The 16,713-nt window shown below is 34.7% G+C and overlaps 3 protein-coding genes across 3 annotated transcripts; 1 reads left to right on the top strand and 2 right to left on the bottom strand.

Annotated features, from left to right (window-relative positions):
- LOC112038087 (methyl jasmonate esterase 1) lies at nucleotides 1-4,459 on the bottom strand. The gene is made up of 3 exons (XM_024070912.2): nucleotides 3,979-4,459; nucleotides 645-776; nucleotides 1-430 (listed from the first exon to the last, which is right to left on the bottom strand). Exons 1-3 carry the CDS (start codon nucleotides 4,342-4,344, stop codon nucleotides 143-145), a joined length of 786 nt encoding a protein of 261 aa, XP_023926680.2. The 5' UTR covers nucleotides 4,345-4,459; the 3' UTR covers nucleotides 1-142.
- Nucleotides 4,460-5,623: 1,164 nt separating this feature from the next.
- On the bottom strand, nucleotides 5,624-13,139 carry LOC112038086 (uncharacterized). Its single transcript, XM_065776031.1, is given in 10 exon segments — nucleotides 5,624-6,327; nucleotides 7,375-7,704; nucleotides 8,035-8,114; nucleotides 8,257-8,362; nucleotides 8,446-8,507; nucleotides 10,231-10,710; nucleotides 11,019-11,993; nucleotides 12,078-12,164; nucleotides 12,638-12,787; nucleotides 12,884-13,139. Coding segments are annotated over 10 exon segments (2,478 nt in total). The 5' UTR covers nucleotides 13,058-13,139; the 3' UTR covers nucleotides 5,624-6,293.
- A 597-nt stretch (nucleotides 13,140-13,736) lies between these two features.
- On the top strand, nucleotides 13,737-16,456 carry LOC112038090 (pentatricopeptide repeat-containing protein At3g50420). The gene has a single exon (XM_024070914.2). It carries the CDS (start codon nucleotides 13,832-13,834, stop codon nucleotides 15,950-15,952), a length of 2,121 nt encoding a protein of 706 aa, XP_023926682.1. The 5' UTR covers nucleotides 13,737-13,831; the 3' UTR covers nucleotides 15,953-16,456.
- The last annotated feature ends 257 nt before the right edge of the window (nucleotides 16,457-16,713 follow it).

Raw genomic sequence — 16,713 nt, 5'->3', positions numbered from 1 at the left:
GGACAGCAAGGGTGGACTATTTGTTATTGTGCATTTGTAATTTCCCTAACATAATGTCTTTTTAGAAAAATACATTATATTAAAGATACACAGTGAAAAATACATTCCAAACTCTAGCACAAAAACGGCATAAATAAGAAATTTAAGAATATTTATTCGCAATCTCTTGGAGGCATAAGCACAACTCCTTCGGTTTAGAAAACATGACCATGTGATCAGAACCAGTTATCACCTTCACTTCATCTGTTGGATTATTCTCGATCATCCACCTTTGAAAATCCTCCTTTACAACATTGTCTTGGTCACACACAATATAAACTCTACGAACAGACCCATATTTCTCCTTAGTTAGTTCTGCTTCTTTTAACCACAATGCATCATCACCATAAAGACGGAAAGGTCTCACCAAAGACTTGGCAAGCATCAAATCCTAATTCAGTTCATCATTAATCATTGTCAAGTAAATTTAAAATTTAAATATATTAGCTAATTGTTTAAGAATTTGAAACTTATACAAGTTAAATTGATGATTGCATGCCCGACTAACTCTTCTGATTTTTCTTTTTAATGTTTTCTTCCTAATCAACGTGTGACAGTGTTGAATATATATGAGGTTAAAGAAAAGTATAAACTCTATATCTTACCTCAGGTGGGGAGAGCTGGTATAACTTGGTTGCCATGAAATTGGACCCAAATAGCCACGAGGTTGGTGGGTTGTTGGGCCCTTGATTGAATGTGAATTGTGAGTCCATGAACGATTCCAACCTCCGAAAGAACTACATATAACCAAAGGTATCATTATGCACATTTGGGAACTAGTATGGGAAAGAGCAGTGACCACTGACTTAATGAGGGATTTGGAGCCCCTTTGATTGTCCTAAATTTGAGAGAGGCAAATTGGAAATCCATGATCTAAACATTTTCGAATTCACAGCAAAACGTGTAATAATTTCATTTACCGTTTCAGCTAATCTTTTCATGGTACATTCCTATGATACTATCCCTCATAGGTGTATCCTCCATAAGATCACATCACATACCCAAGCTCAACGGTTTTGTTTATAATAAAAAACAATCAAAGTCTATTCTCAATAGTTTCAAGCCCTTTAACATTACCACTACGCATCCTTAGCGCGATAGTTACTATAAGTACTTGTGAGGTGTAAGGGACAAAGGTCGGGATTCAAGTCTCTAGGAGTGAGCTTCACAGACATTTACACTTAGATTAGGCTAGATTAAAAAGGCCCTTTAACATCCCATGTATATATAACTGTTGTTGATGAATTAAGATTCAGTGCAATTACACCATACAATTACCCTCTCTTCTCTTACAAAAAGTTTTACCACACCCACTTTTTAACTATTTTTTACTTTATTTTATTTAATGGTTGAGATAGAAAGTTGCTTTTTCCAATTCTCAATCTCAACCTAATCTCAATCCGTTGTTGATCACTAGGCCCCATCCCATAACTTCTATGACTTGATGTGTGGTAAAGAAACTTGATAACCACATTGAACTAGTGGTCAACAATGACTTAAAACCATTGTAAAGTGGGGCATGAATTCAAGGATTGAGATCTGGTAGGTATTGCACCATGCAATACCACTTTTAAGGGTTATGGTTGAAACTTGATAAGTTCACTTTGAGTCTCAATCGTTGAATCAAAAAAATCTTTAACCTTTTAAATTTTTATCTTTTTTTTTTTTACTTTTTTTTACCTTGATACCTTTTACCCAAGGGTGTAGCCAAAATTTTTTACTAGGGGAGGCCGAATTGTAGTATTAATACAATAATCATAATTCATAAATTTATTAAATACAAAATTATCATCTTTGATATATCACAATATTCTTAAACATTAATAAACAAACAAAAATCGTTTAGTTCGCTATAAACATTATACAAAAATATCCACCCACAAAAAAAAAAAAAAGTCTTGTTTTGACAAGTTTTCATAGTCGTTGTATATTATCATATAGCAAGAATAATGATAAAAGAATGATGATGATTTTTAGAGAGAGAGAAGAAAAAACCCTCTTGCAAATTCATTTCAGCAAAGCGTCAAAGAGGTGATGCCACATCCAGACAAAAATTTGATTAATGATCAGATTTTTTGTTATAGGAAAAAGGAGTTTGTTTTTATTTGTGTTGAGAAAATAAAAAAATCCATCCTTGTTTTTACCTCTCACAGCTCAATTACGCTATTGCAATGAATCCAAATCCTACCTTCTAACACAAAAATAATAAACAAAACAAAGGGAGGATACAAACTCCAATAGACTTTAGTGATATTGCAAATAAGAGCACATTTGTTTCGATGCAAAATGTTTTGATTTTTGGAGTTTAGTCTGAATAGAAAATCACTAATGAACCCTTTGTCAATCTTACCACAAACTACCAGTAGATTTAGAGAAAAAAAAAAATTGATCAAGCAAGAAGAGTCTTCCCAATCGCCAATCTCATTGCGAACTAGTTGTAGATCTGAAGAAAAAAAAAATTTGATTGAGCGAAAGGGAGAGTCATCTCAATAGCTGATCTCACCACCATGCAACGCTTCAACACCATCAAAACGACGTTGCCAAGACAAGCACCACTGATCTCCTTAGGTCTCGATATGTTGAGTCATGGTGTGGGTGGTTGACAATGGTTTGGGGTGGTGATCTTGATGAAGAGGAGTGTGGTAGTTATGGGGGGTGGAAAATTTGAAAGAGGGGAGGGAGAAGGTCTCGTATTCTAAAGCTTTGGGGTGTAAATTGTTTTAACCATTTTCAATCATGCCAAATACGTGGGAAAAAAATAACAAAAACAAAAAAGGGGGGGGGGGGGGGGGGGGGTGGGGGGGGGAAGTTTCCAAAAGATATTTTATGTTGAAACAAGTGTAACGTTAAAATCATCATGTACATTTTTTTAATGGGTGATGTAAGGAACGATCCAATATTTGAAACTCTTGTTACACATATGCAATATTTGTAGCAGTGTGAATGTGTATATTTGGGCACACATTCCAAAAGACACATACAATCACAATGAATTTACATATGCAAGTCAGTATAATATTGTCATAGAAAAAAAAATTTGATCATTATGCAAGCCATTACAATATTGACAAGTGCATTCCTTTTTCAAAAAAATGAGCATTATAATAACTCATAATTGAGTTTTTTTTTTTTTTTGGTGTCCTTAAAGACACTCAGTTAACAAGACTCTTCTTTAATAAGAGATTAAAAAGAACCACAAACTTTTTCAATGTTGAGAAAAGAGCGAGTCACGTGCGAGGCTGAGGCCTGCATAAGAATAAAATCTCAATCTCAAAGAAAATAAGCTTGGTCTGGTCCATTACTAGGCAACCCCGCACGGATGGTTCTAAGGGTCACAATAATGGCATGGTCCTTTCAACTAATAATACAATACTAAAACGGGTCTACTAATCAACACTGCTCATTTCTCTGGTTTTGTTTGTGATGTTCTCCTTTCTCTGGTAATAATGTCTTACTCAGCAAAAATAAATAAATAAAATTCAAGACTGCTCATCCATGTAATTGCTCACCTTGCAACACCAGAGCAGTGGCTTTGCTCGGGTGGAGACTCGTGCAGTGATAAAAGGTGGTCACCTTTTGCCATATATGTAACAGGCTTCTTTTCAGTATCGAGACCTCAACTTTAACTTATCATAAGCATTTTTTTTTTTTTTATAATAAAATCTATGCCATACAAATTTTAATGTCATTTTTAATGATAAAATGATCTGACTATGTTCAAACATGTCCTATTACTTTTTGGGGGGAGAAAGCTTCAAATGTAGAGGAAAGATTTGATGAGTTATGTTTAAGAAGAAACCAAAGCCTGTTCAGAATTTTTCTGAGTCCATTTTTTTCATGGCATTGCCATACCCATCTATTATCTTAAGATTGTCAAGTTAGATTGTCTTACAATATATCTAATAGCAGCAACTTAGAGAGAGAGAGAGAGAATAGTACCTCATCATATACTGCAGAGAAATCGAAGTCAGGACCAGGCATAAGGGCTGCAGCATATACTGCAACAGAAACTTTCTCAGGGAACTTTTCCATGGCAACAGAGTTACAGGCTCCACCCAAGCTGTGGCCCACAAGGATCACTCTTTCCCCTGCTGGAAGAGATGCCATGAATTCCATTAAAGGCTCAAGGTAATCTGATAGTGTTCTGAGCTCATGTGCTTGCTTTGGGTGAATCCCACTGGCAGCTAAGTCCAACGCTGTTACTTTATGACCAGCCGATTTCAGCAAGGTTAACACTCTGTACCAACTCCATGCTCCATGACCAGCTCCATGAACCAGCACAAAGTGCCTCTCCCCCTTCTCCATCTCCCCCTTGTGTTGTCAGTTGTGTGTGTCTACTGACAATTGCTTCATCTTTTACTTTGTAGAAGAAAAACTAGATCTAGAAGTCTCAATAATAGGTCACGCTAGCTTGCCTTTTTTTCTTTCTGAGGAGAAAATTTGATCGTGACATTTTGGCGCTACTCCCAAGTGACTTAAAGCGTCACCGTGCAATATTACAAATTTTACTATATAATACTTATTAAAATCTAACTCACATTCATTACATTGTACACACTTTCCATGGTAGCCTTAAAACTCACATGTACGTTGTAAACATTTCCATGGAGCCATGGAAGTGATGTTATTAAGGAGCAAATTGTCAAAAAAGTAAAATGGGATGTTAAAGCTTTAGGAGCCAATCTATATCAAAATCAATGAATAACAGTAAAATCTTGACTCTCTTTCTTATTTGTCCGCACATTTCTATTTGAGAATAGCTCATTTGGCTGAAATTGATAATTTTTTATTAAAAGTATAGAAAATAATGTTAAAAACTAGCTAAATAATATAATGGGACCTATAAATGATACCAAAAAGATGCTAAAAACTAAAATAAGCTAAAGCTTATTTGTAGCTCATTCCAAACGAGCTAAAGTAGTAAACATAATTTCTCTTTATGTGGAACTAGGGTTGATGGTCAAAAAGAACACATTCTGTTTTATTATTTCCTCTAAAATATTTTTGAGAAACTGTTTTAAGTTTAATGATGTTGGCATTAGATTTCTTTTCAGTTGTTTCTAAAAGTCTTTATTTTAGGGATTTAGTTGGTGATTGATTATAGACAATATCTTAACCATTTTTCTATGTGGTAGAGTATCCTAAGAACTCTAAAGAATCTTGGTTCGTTGTATATTTATTAGTGTTATTGTGCCTGTCTTTTGAGGCAGTGTGAGTTTCTTTGTTTATTGCCGGTGGTCTTTTGATGGCTTGTGTTGTACTCTGTTTTTCTGATAATGAATTTTGAGCTAAATTATCCACACACAACTTTGTAAACATTTTGTTGGAAATTTTGTAATAACTTTTAATTTTAACATTTTCAGATGACGTCTACATTTGTGGGTACAATACTCAAGGAATGTATAAGTCGTGTCTTAGCATTGTTAAACCAGAAGTTGAAGATGTTGAAGATAAGCTAGAGGCCGAATCAAGTAAAGCACTCTCTGCTACAACTACAAGTCCTTTTTAGTCTTCTAAATAGATGGTTCCTTTGATATTGATGACATGCTGTTTAGACCTAGAATGTATTATAAGTCCTACCGTGTAAAGAAAACTGAAGATTAGTTAAATTACTTAAATGTAGAGTTTGTAAGCATCAGTTACAAATTTGTTACTAGTTTGAGCTCTCTAGTCAGTGCAGTTAGCCTACATCTTGCATATATATCATACCTGTACAGATTACAAAATAGTTAGAGAAATACATTTTCATTCTCTCATTCTTTCTACTTCTTCTTTTCTCTAGCTCCTGCATTCCTTGCTTTTCTTGCAAGCATCCACTTGGCTATGCGGACATTTTCTGCTCAATGATGCAATACAATTCATTCTTCCCTTTTACTCATTTTTTAGGAAAACCGAAGAAAACTAAGCGGATTATATATGACAGGATTTAACTGTAAACTACCTCAACTGGCTGTTGCAGTCAGGTGGCTATTACTCCTATTCATCCACTGCTCAATATTCATTCAATTGGTAAAATCAAACAACGCAACAGAATGTCTGCAAGAATATCACACAGAGACTTGAGATGAGCTTCAAAGTTCTCTTTGCAATTGTGTCCCAGTTGCCTGGATATCTTTCCATCACTAGTAACCATATTCATCTGAAACATCTGGAACAGCTAAGCCATCTAGCTGACATTACTCCAAAGAAATAAATGATGCTCTGTGAAGTTTGTTGGGTTCAAGCTCCTAAGCAATGCCTCAATAATATTTCTCTTACTTGAAGCAGAGCTCCTGAAATCTTGTCAAACTGCAAGACAAGGGCAAGCAGCTTAGATAACTGTAGTCTCTCTAGGATCCCCAAGTTCTTTATTAATTCTGATCCTTTAATTCATTGAAAAATAAAATAAAGAAAGAAGAAGGCAATCAAGACAAGTGTACAAGAAATACTCTTTTTTTTTTTTTTAAAGCAAATAGTATTCCCACATACCCCCTGTTCTACAGATAAGTGTACAAGAAATACTCTTTTTTTTTTTTTTAAAGCAAATAGTATTCCCACATACCCCCTGTTCTACAGATACCATGGTGAAGCGGTTTCAATTTCAACAGGTAACTGCCCCATTAGTCTCCATATGTATGTCGTTGTATCTTGAAGAGAATTTTCAAAAGTTTTAAGTTTTTACAATCTGAAATGACAAAATGATTTAGAGCAATACATGTATAAAGGACCATCAATAGAAACATCATCTTTTCTTTTTGAGAAAGAATAGAAACATCTTTTAGATTACCTGCTTACTAACCAGTCCTGAGACCTTTTTCAATGTAGAATCTAAAACATCTCTCAAACTCTTGATAAAAATTAAGTAGAATGTTATGGACAAGATAAATAGAACGAATGCTCCAATATTATATCAAAATCGAAAATTGGTGAATTAAGTCATTTCATCTAAGAAGCACTGTGAGGGGCAAAACAAATGAATACTGAAATGCAGCTCCCAGATATTAAGTACCATATACAGAGTCATAAGATTATTATGTAAAGGTGTATGTAAATTGTAGCTATAGACATACAACTAGTACTAAGAAGAAACAGACTACAAGTTTATATCATTTTCCCAAATTATTCATAAAGAAAAACAACACTACGTTGACGTCAATAAGCCTTAGCTGCTGTTAAGAAATGAGTATGTTGAGAAATATTAAGTATATCATCCATATTGTACAGGGCATCAGCCAGTTTTAGGTAACTGAGATTAGCCACTTAGAATAAATTAATAACACAACTTCCTTTTTCTTAATGTAACAGTGATGAGAAGTTTACTGGAAGCACGATGTGTTCAATGTTATGACTACCCACCGTTTCAAAAGCACTGTGGGATTATATGGAAAGAGGTTCTTCTTGTGAAGACTTTCAACAGAATTTCTCAATGAAAGCAAGCACTCTTTGGCTTCTTCAAATGGCTTTGTTATATAGTGCTGACTTCCATATCTATGGTCTCTCTCATATTCCTTCTCCTGTGATGTGATAATTCCATTGTTTTTCACAAGCATAGGTGTTACATCTGCCCCAAAATTTGAGCCATCCAATGAAACTTTTCTTTTCTTGCAAGAAGATTGATTAATATCTTTCCAATTTAATAAAAATTCCACAAATAAGCTCCATGAGTCACATATTATACGCAAGCACCTATGAAGAAACATATAAAAACCAGAGAAATTAAATGTCACCATTACAGCAATATCATATATAAAGAAAGCATGAGAAACAGAACTCTGCTTGTTTTCTGCCTTGAGTTATAGATGTAAGAAAGAATTCATTAAAAGCAAGGAAGACCAAAAGTTAATGAAGTAAAACCATTGAATTAGCCTAACCTAACAGCCTAAGTAACCATCACTAGTGAACTGCATACAGGCATGAAGGTCAAAGCAGGAAAAGTTCCCATCAGTGATTGAAAGTTAATAGCTTTCCAAAGTTTATCTTCTCTTTTTTGAGGTGGGGAGCAACTAGTATACGTACCTTAAAAGATATTCTGCACAACTGATTCCTATATCTTTAGATATAAGGTAATCAAGAAGAACTTCATGATCATAGTGTAACTGCAAATTATAAATAGAAGCACGTCATAATTCTTTTTTTTCCCTTTCAAATTGACTTTAGTTCAAACTAATGATTAGACAACATTCATAAGAGGGAGGGATTGTCCAAAATGTTCCATTTTTCAGGTTGCATAAAACTTGCCTTCGAAAGAAATAGATGGAACAGGCATATGGGACTAAAAACATTTGAAACATGGGAAGGATTATCTTCGTTTACATCCTGAAATGTCCCTTTCTCTTTGTGATACCTAGGTACAACCCAAGAGATTGTTAGATTAGTTTCCAACCAACTTAATTATCAATTAAAACAACCACAACATGAATTGCTCACTGTTGCTCTGTGCAAAAAGGTATGCCAAGCAGTTGCAAGAGCATTTTAAATAATATATCATCCTACAGTTCAAGAGAAGAACAAGAAATTAGAATATAGAAATTCTATGAGAAGAAAATATATAAGAAAAGAAGAAAGAACAGAATTTGGAATAATGGTACATTGCAGTGAGCAAAAAATGGCATTCTCAGAGTAATATGCCTTTTCTCTTGGTAATTTCCATACATCAATAACATGATTATTCTTATGCAGCCAAATACAATTTTATTGCTTTGGAGTTCAAGGAAAATAAATTATTTTGAATACAAACAATATGCCTCTAAAACAAATTGAAATCCATGAATCAAATAACCTGTGAAAAATAGCTTCCTCGTCTAGAAAATTATTATTCTACAAGCACTTATGCTATTAAAGCAACTGCATTAACTCAACTGATACTTAAGATCAGTGTTAACTATATTACCTCTTTTCCTACCAAAAGAAGAGAGAAAGATGTAATACGTCATCACATTATAAATTATTTTGGGATATGTTCTGTTCCAATCAGCAATTTATTGGCTACCACGTTGCTTAACCATACAAATATGAGGAAAGACGAGTAAAAACAAAAATGGAAACCCTCCCACTTTGATCGTCAACTGATGTCTACAGTATGTATTGCTCAAATTAGGGAAATTTCAAATCCCTAACAACTTGTCCAGTTTTTTGCATAGATATGTCCCTAAAGAACAAGAAGTTGAGTTAAGGAATTCCTATCGCATATATATGCCAACCTAAGCTCTTCACACAATCCAGGATGTTATCAGATCAGAATGTGCATGGATACTGAAACCTCTAAAATCTTCCTACCAGAGTTCAAGAATTTCCTTGTACTTCCTAGCAGAATGTGACAGGCTGCAAAGTGGAAACTATTCAAGCCGGAGTTCAGTGAAGAAAGCATGCACAGCTTTTTGTGGGTGTGTGTGTCTGTCTGTGACTGAGAGTAGTTATATGTTTAGCTACAACATAAGAACTTAGCCAAAACAAATGTTACAATAGATAAAAAAAAATAAAAAAAATAAAAATAAAAAATAAAAAAAATGAGACCAACAAGAAGTATAGACTTTTTTTTAACAAGTCACAAATTATGACACAAGTATTCAGTACATCAAATATAAGCTGAATAAGTACAAGAACTCAGCATGTACAAATGCAAGTTCACGATATATGCATATTCAGGTGCAAATCATGATTTTTTGCTTGGGGAGGGGGAGAGGACTTTAATCTCAATATATAATTAATTAATTAATTGACACACATATATAAACAAACACCACCAAGAAGGTCTTGATTCAATTTCTCTTTTAGAATATTTAACATTATGAATTTTGATTAGATATCATTCTTTCATATCAGATTGTATAAAGCTCAATAAAAAAATTTCATACAATATTAAGAACTATATAGACTTAAATTTTACACTAAAAAAATGAATGTGAATAAGATATTTATATTTTTTATGTCATATAATTATAGCTTTATTCTCATTCTATGAGATAATTTTTGCTACTTGAAAGTCTTAACCTAATTGAATATTGGAATCTAAAATAACTAACTCTTTTTTTTTTTTTTTTGGGGGGGTGGGGGTGCAGAGGAACAAAAAAAATTTATATATAAATTTTTCAAAATTTGTGGGGATCCCAGTACCTATTTTTGCCCATGCACAATTCAGGAATATAGCAAAGCATACAACCTTATAAACTTGCACAAAATCACAACATTGTTAAAGGGGTAGGACAGACAAACCTCATGCATAAATAATTGGAGGAAGGATGAGGCAAAATTTACACATCTTTCCATATACATTTCATGGTCCAAAAATGTTTCAGTTGGAAAATGCCCTTGAAGCCACTTATGGAGCTCTAACATACCCTTCTTCCTAAAGCAGCATTCCAGGCCTGAATTTGTCTCATACATTATGCATGAGTTCGGAGTTGCACACAGACATTGCTTCTCAGTGTTTTCTTTCAGACTTATCAAAGTGAAGGAGATTTTTAAGAAAAGAAAAATAGTCTGCCTCTGTATATGGCGTGAATGCAGATGTGTTTCTCCATCAGAAACACAAATAAAAAATGGAGAGCCTTCTAGACAATCATCCAGAGAAGACTCAGCTTGGGTTATGGGTTGCCACAAAAGCTCTTGAAAGTAAGTATGAAGAAGTTGCAACCATGAAACAAGAGTGGAACATTCCAGACATGTTTGAAAACTAAGCCTGATCATTAGAACCTGCAGAAAATATTTAAGTTGCTTTACTACTTAAACCAGACTTATTAGAGACAGAGACTGACTGGAATTGTAAGGTAAACACACATTTATAGTGCAATGAACAGGGCTGCATTCTTTTACATATATATAAGTGATCACCACAACATATTTCCTAGAATCTTTAATACCAACAGCTATTTATGTTACTATTCAGTTATCCTTGTTGGAGTTTATATGAAGTTCAAAGAATCTCTAATTAAGTTCATCAAGCAAAAACTTTAAGTCCAAACCTTTACTTTTTATAAGCAAAAATTATCGTCAATCCATACCAATAACTTGTGTCTAAAGTACTGAGAGATGCATGTATCGACATAATCTCCTTCCTTGCCAAGGCACCAGTATAAAACTTTAGGCACAAGGTTAATGATTTTATAACGAATTGGGTGCTTATCTATGCAACCACCTGCAGCTTCCATGAAATCACTTTCATCAACCAATGAACAAAGTAGCTGAAGAAAATTTCCAAGAAAAATGATGCTTGGCTCATGACACCCACTGATGTTTCTGAAAAATAAGGCATCCGCACAAAAATTTTTCTGAGTGACACTGTTCTGACCAACATGAACCTCTTCAAATAAATCCCAATGCACATTTGAAAGACAAGAATCTACAGAATTTAAATATACTTCAAGAAGTTGACCATCGTCTTCTCGCTTCAAATATTTCAATATATTACGTAAAACTCGGATAATGCCAGCCACTGTGCACCAGTTAGCATTTGTCAGTCTTGGTCTTATGACATCATCAAACTTCGATGAATCAGAATTAAAATCTTCAGCTTCACTACTTGATGGTGCAGAAGGATATGAAAGTGTGTTATTGATAGCCAATTCCAAGCAAACACACACCAAATGAATGAATCCATCCCAGTTGGTTTTCTGCAAAAACATTCATAGTTTTTTCTGAGTGACACTGTTCTGACCAACATGAACCTCTTCAAATAAATCCCAATGCACATTTGAAAGACAAGAATCTACAGAATTTAAATATACTTCAAGAAGTTGACCATCGTCTTCTCGCTTCAAATATTTCAATATATTACGTAAAACTCGGATAATGCCAGCCACTGTGCACCAGTTAGCATTTGTCAGTCTTGGTCTTATGACATCATCAAACTTCGATGAATCAGAATTAAAATCTTCAGCTTCACTACTTGATGGTGCAGAAGGATATGAAAGTGTGTTATTGATAGCCAATTCCAAGCAAACACACACCAAATGAATGAATCCATCCCAGTTGGTTTTCTGCAAAAACATTCATAGTCATGAATATAACGCCGACTACAAGGTTTATAAATTGAGCTTTCAAAACAGAAAATTGTAACATACAGATGTCGCAACAAACTCGGAAATGAAACTAAGGACATTGCCTGCCAGATGTTGAATATATTGATTCTCCAAAGTAAGCAAAACTATCTGCCATGAAAAAGCAAAATCAAACCTAAGGATTGCAGAAACTGAAATGATAGCATCGCCAACTACGCACTACAAATTTAGAGAACACAGAAATCGAAAAAAAAAAAAAAAAAAATCAAGAATAACGAAAACAAGGGCATTGCTAAAACAGGCTCAACTCTTAAAAATTAAATAAAGAGTCATTAATCTACTTTGTGCCCTTGAATTTAGTCTAAATTCAATATTTGCCTCCTAAATTTTAAAAGCTGCAATTTCATCCTTGTGCATAAACTAGTCCCCTTTAAATTATATAGTGAAAAAATTGTAACTTTTGAAATTAGGGAGATGAAAATGAAACTGAACCAAATTTAAGCAAAACAAAGAAAAAGAAGAATCGTAAAAAAAAGTCAGAAACCCTAGAGAGATTTTGATAAATTGCAATAGAAAGGTTGATATTTAAAAGAACAAATAAAAGTGAAATAAAGAAAGAATACCAAGTGAGCTACAATGTTAGCCAAACAGTGATTGTCTTCGTCAGAATGTGATGCACATCCACCTGAGCACGAAGCCGATTCCAAGTCCTTAACACTGTGAGAGTAGTAGGCATTGAGTTTTGGAGTCCAAAGCTGAATTTGTTTCAAGACCTGAAATACCAAAAAGAAAGATTATTAGAATTATGATTGAGATAATTTTTAATTTAGGGTCCAAATGGAGAAGCAGTTTGAGATTGAGAAGCGAACCTCAGAAAGAGCAATCAGAATCTGTTTCTCTTTGTCTCTGTCTTTGGGTAAAGAAGAAACAGAAGTGGAGTGAGAGTGGTATGTATGATGAACCGTGAATTGATCGAGAGAGTCGTCGATCAGACGGCAGAGACGTGAACAATTTGAAGAAGAAGAAGAAGAAGCGGCTAACATGTTTAACTTTGCCTTTCGGTTCAGACTCAGACTTCAGACTCAAAACGATGCGTTTTTCCGCGCCTAGCTCTGCTCTTGTTTGTTTGTTTGTTTGTTTGTTTTTTGTTTTTTTTTTTTTTTTTTGGTTTCAACTTATTCCACTTAAATATAATTTTTTATTATCAATTTAAAACACTATTAATTTTTATGCATAAGTAAGAATTAAACTCTAAATTTTTTATTCAATCATTAAAGACTAGAATCTATTGTGAATATGTGTAATGTGTATATCTTATTATGGGAGATTTTTTTTAATTAGTTTATTTTAACTTTGGTTTAAGATTTCAACTTTCAAGAAATGGCATCTTTAATTCTCAAAGAAATGGCATCTTTTATATATATATATATATTATTTTTTTTGAGAACTCTTTTATAGTATTTTACTAATTTATGTCTTTGATTTCAAAATAATAATTAAAAATAAAAAACCAAAAACCAAACTCCACTTCACTTATTCATTCCCCAGCATCAATTTATTTCAAAAGGAAAAAAAATTGATAAGGAGCACTAAAATATAAATATATGGTTTAAAATTCTATTTAAATCCTCTAATTAAACTCTATCAAAAATAATAACTGATTTTATATATATATATATATATAAACAATATAGTAAATGATAGTTACACACGCGCCTACTCAAAATAAATACAAATTCTCTGCAGTTTTTGTAGGTAAGAAGAACTTAGAAGTAAAAGTGAAGTGTTACTAATAAGTAGTAAGTACTAACCTTTATATGCCACCATTGCATGAGACATCTTGCCTGGCAAGCCTTATACAAAAATGCACCACTATAACCTCACTGAGAAAAGCGCGCCAACTTCACGCTCTCCTCCTAACTACCACAACTGTCAATGCACGAACTCCCTATCTGAACAACAATCTCCTCTCCATGTATGCACGCTGTGGCTCCCTCCGCGATTCCCACTTGGTGTTCGACAAAATGCCTCAGAGAAATCTTGTTTCCTTCAATGCGCTTATTACAGCGTATTCTCGAGTGCCGGACCATGCAATCTTGGCCTTTGAATTGCTTGCTCAAATGGGAATTGAATACTTGAGGCCAAATGGTTCTACTTTCACCAGCTTGTTACAAGCGTCCTCTTTGTATGGGGATTGGTTGGTTGGGTCTTTGCTTCATGCCCAAGTTGTGAAATTTGGGTTCTTGAATGATGTTTGTGTTCAAACCTCTTTACTTGGGATGTACTCAAATTGTGGGGATTTGGAATCTGCAAAAAGAGTTTTTGAGTCTATAGATGATAAAGATGTCATGGCTTGGAATTCTATAATATTTGGGAACTTCAAGAATGATGAGCTCAAGGAAGGGCTTGATGTCTTTGGTAGGATGGTAAGGACAGGTGTTATTCCAACCGAGTTTACGTATTCAATGGTTTTAAATGCGTGCAGCAGATTGGGAGATTTTCATTCTGGGCAACTTATCCATGCCCAAGTTATTGTTTCAGATGCGCTTGCTGATTTGCCTTTGCAAAATGCCCTGCTTGACATGTATTGTAGTTGTGGTGATACCCAGATAGCATTTAGTGTTTTTTGTAGAATTGAAAATCCAGATTTAGTTTCATGGAACTCAATGATTTCTGGGTATTCAGAGAATGAGGAAGGAGAGGAAGCCATGGCTCTATTTGTCCAGTTGCAAGGTATGTCTCTTCTTAAACCAGATGAGTATACTTATGCAGCCATCATATCTGCGACTTGTGTGTTCCTTGCCTCTAATTATGGGAAACCTCTCCATGCCCAAGTTACAAAAGCAGGATTTGAGAGGAGTGTCTTTGTAGGAAGTACACTAGTGTCCATGTATTTCAAAAATGCTGAAGCTGAATCTGCCAAGAAGATCTTTAATTTGATTTCAGAGAAGGATGTTGTTCTCTGGACTGAAATGATCTTAGGCCATACTAGAATGACTGATGGGGAGAGTGCAATTAAATTCTTCAATGGAATGTGTAGGGAAGGCCATAAGATTGATAGTTTTGCTCTCAGTGGAGCGTTGAGTGCATGCGCTGACCTTGTAATATTGAAACCCGGGGAAATGATTCATTCTCAGGTGGTAAAAAGGGGATATGATGCTGAAATGTCTGTCACTGGGAGTTTGATAGATATATATGTCAAAAATGGTGACCTTCACTCAGCTCAATTAATATTTTCCCAAGTTTCAAACCCTGATTTAAAGTGCTGGAACTCAATGCTCGGAGGATACGGTCATCATGGAATGGTGATGGAGGCATTGCAGCTCTTCGAAGAGATAATAAATTCCGGTCTAAGACCAGATCAAATAACATTTTTGTCTGTTCTCTCTGCTTGTAACTACAGTGGATTAGTAGAAAAGGGAAAGTTCTTGTGGAATTATATGGAGGAAAATGGTTTATCACCTGGGCCTAAACACTACTCTTGCATGGTAAGTTTGCTAAGTCGAGCTGGATTATTGGATGAGGCAGAGGAAATGATAATCGAATCACCTTTTAGTGAAGATAAACTTGAACTATGGAGAATTTTGCTAAGCTCATGTGTAATCAGAGGAAATTTGAGAGTAGGAGTTCATGCAGCAGAGCAAGTTCTAAGGTTGGATGCTGAAGACAGTGCTACCCACATCTTGCTTTCAAATCTTTATGCTGCTGCGGGGAGATGGGATGACGTTGCAGAAATGAGACAGAAGATAAGGGGATTGATGTTGGAAAAGGATCCTGGACTAAGCTGGTTTGAGGCCGAGAATAATATTCACGTATTTGCCTCCGGCGACCAAATACACCCCAAGGTTGAAAAAGCCCAAGACGAACTAAAGAGGCTACAACCAAACATGATGATATCAGAAACAGATGAATTTGATGCTAGGGTTTATTCTACATAGGATATACAAACTGGGAAACAAAGCAATAGCAAATATACCTGCAGCCTAACCAACCATATGACCATGCCTTCACACGGGTTTTAAGCTCACCTTCAATCCAAGGCGTTCAATTCAGGCTTGGCTTAGACATGGTTGATCAGGCAACACGACTAACAGTTCTGTGTTCTACAAAATTCTTAAGCCATAAATGTCCAATATCTGTGCCCTCCAGCCAAGTTTGCATGAGAAGAAAGCGGAACTTCAAACTCTTTTTTTGTAACAATATTTCAGTCTTAGAAACCTGACAATTATATTAAAGAGTTGTCATTTTTTTTTTTTTGGGGTAAATAAATTGTCATATTCATAAACGTCGAAGCAATACATTTTCCTTCACTTACAATATTTCAGTCCAAAAATGTCTGGACCTTCTTCAAAGTTCTTGTACGGGTTAATTTTCCCAAAATGGTAAGATTTGTCACCTCATAAACACAGTAAGGAAACTCTATAGATATCACATTCTTCAGAAAAATATTCCAAGCCCTAGCAAATACAGTCAGTATTAGAGGCGTGCAAAAAACCAACGAACCAAACGAACCGGCCGAAACCAACCAAACCGTTGTCAAATTTTCGGTTCGGTTTTAGTTCGGTTTGGTTTTAGTTTTGAATTTTTAAAACCGAAAATATTCGATTCGGTTTTCGGTTGCAAGTTTGAATGAACCGAACTAACCGAACCGAACCGAATCATATTATAATATATTTTATATATAATATAAATTTTATAA

The sequence above is a fragment of the Quercus suber genome, unplaced genomic scaffold (genome assembly GCF_002906115.3).
Source record: "Quercus suber isolate HL8 unplaced genomic scaffold, Cork oak 2.0 scaffold_125, whole genome shotgun sequence".
NCBI classification, from domain to species: domain Eukaryota; kingdom Viridiplantae; phylum Streptophyta; class Magnoliopsida; order Fagales; family Fagaceae; genus Quercus; species Quercus suber.
Note: the sequence above shows the minus strand (reverse complement) of the source record. Positions and strands in the feature narration are given on the sequence as shown.

Coding starts and splice junctions, on each gene's coding strand:
- LOC112038087 (XM_024070912.2), bottom strand. CDS start 4,344: ATGGAGAAGGGGGAGAGGCACTTTGTGCTGGTTCATGGAGCTGGTCAT. Junction 777..3,978: donor TCTCTGCAGTATATGATGAG/GTACTATTCTCT, acceptor GGTTATATGTAG/TTCTTTCGGAGGTTGGAATC. Junction 431..644: donor ACCAGCTCTCCCCACCTGAG/GTAAGATATAGA, acceptor GAACTGAATTAG/GATTTGATGCTTGCCAAGTC.
- LOC112038090 (XM_024070914.2), top strand. CDS start 13,832: ATGCCACCATTGCATGAGACATCTTGCCTGGCAAGCCTTATACAAAAA.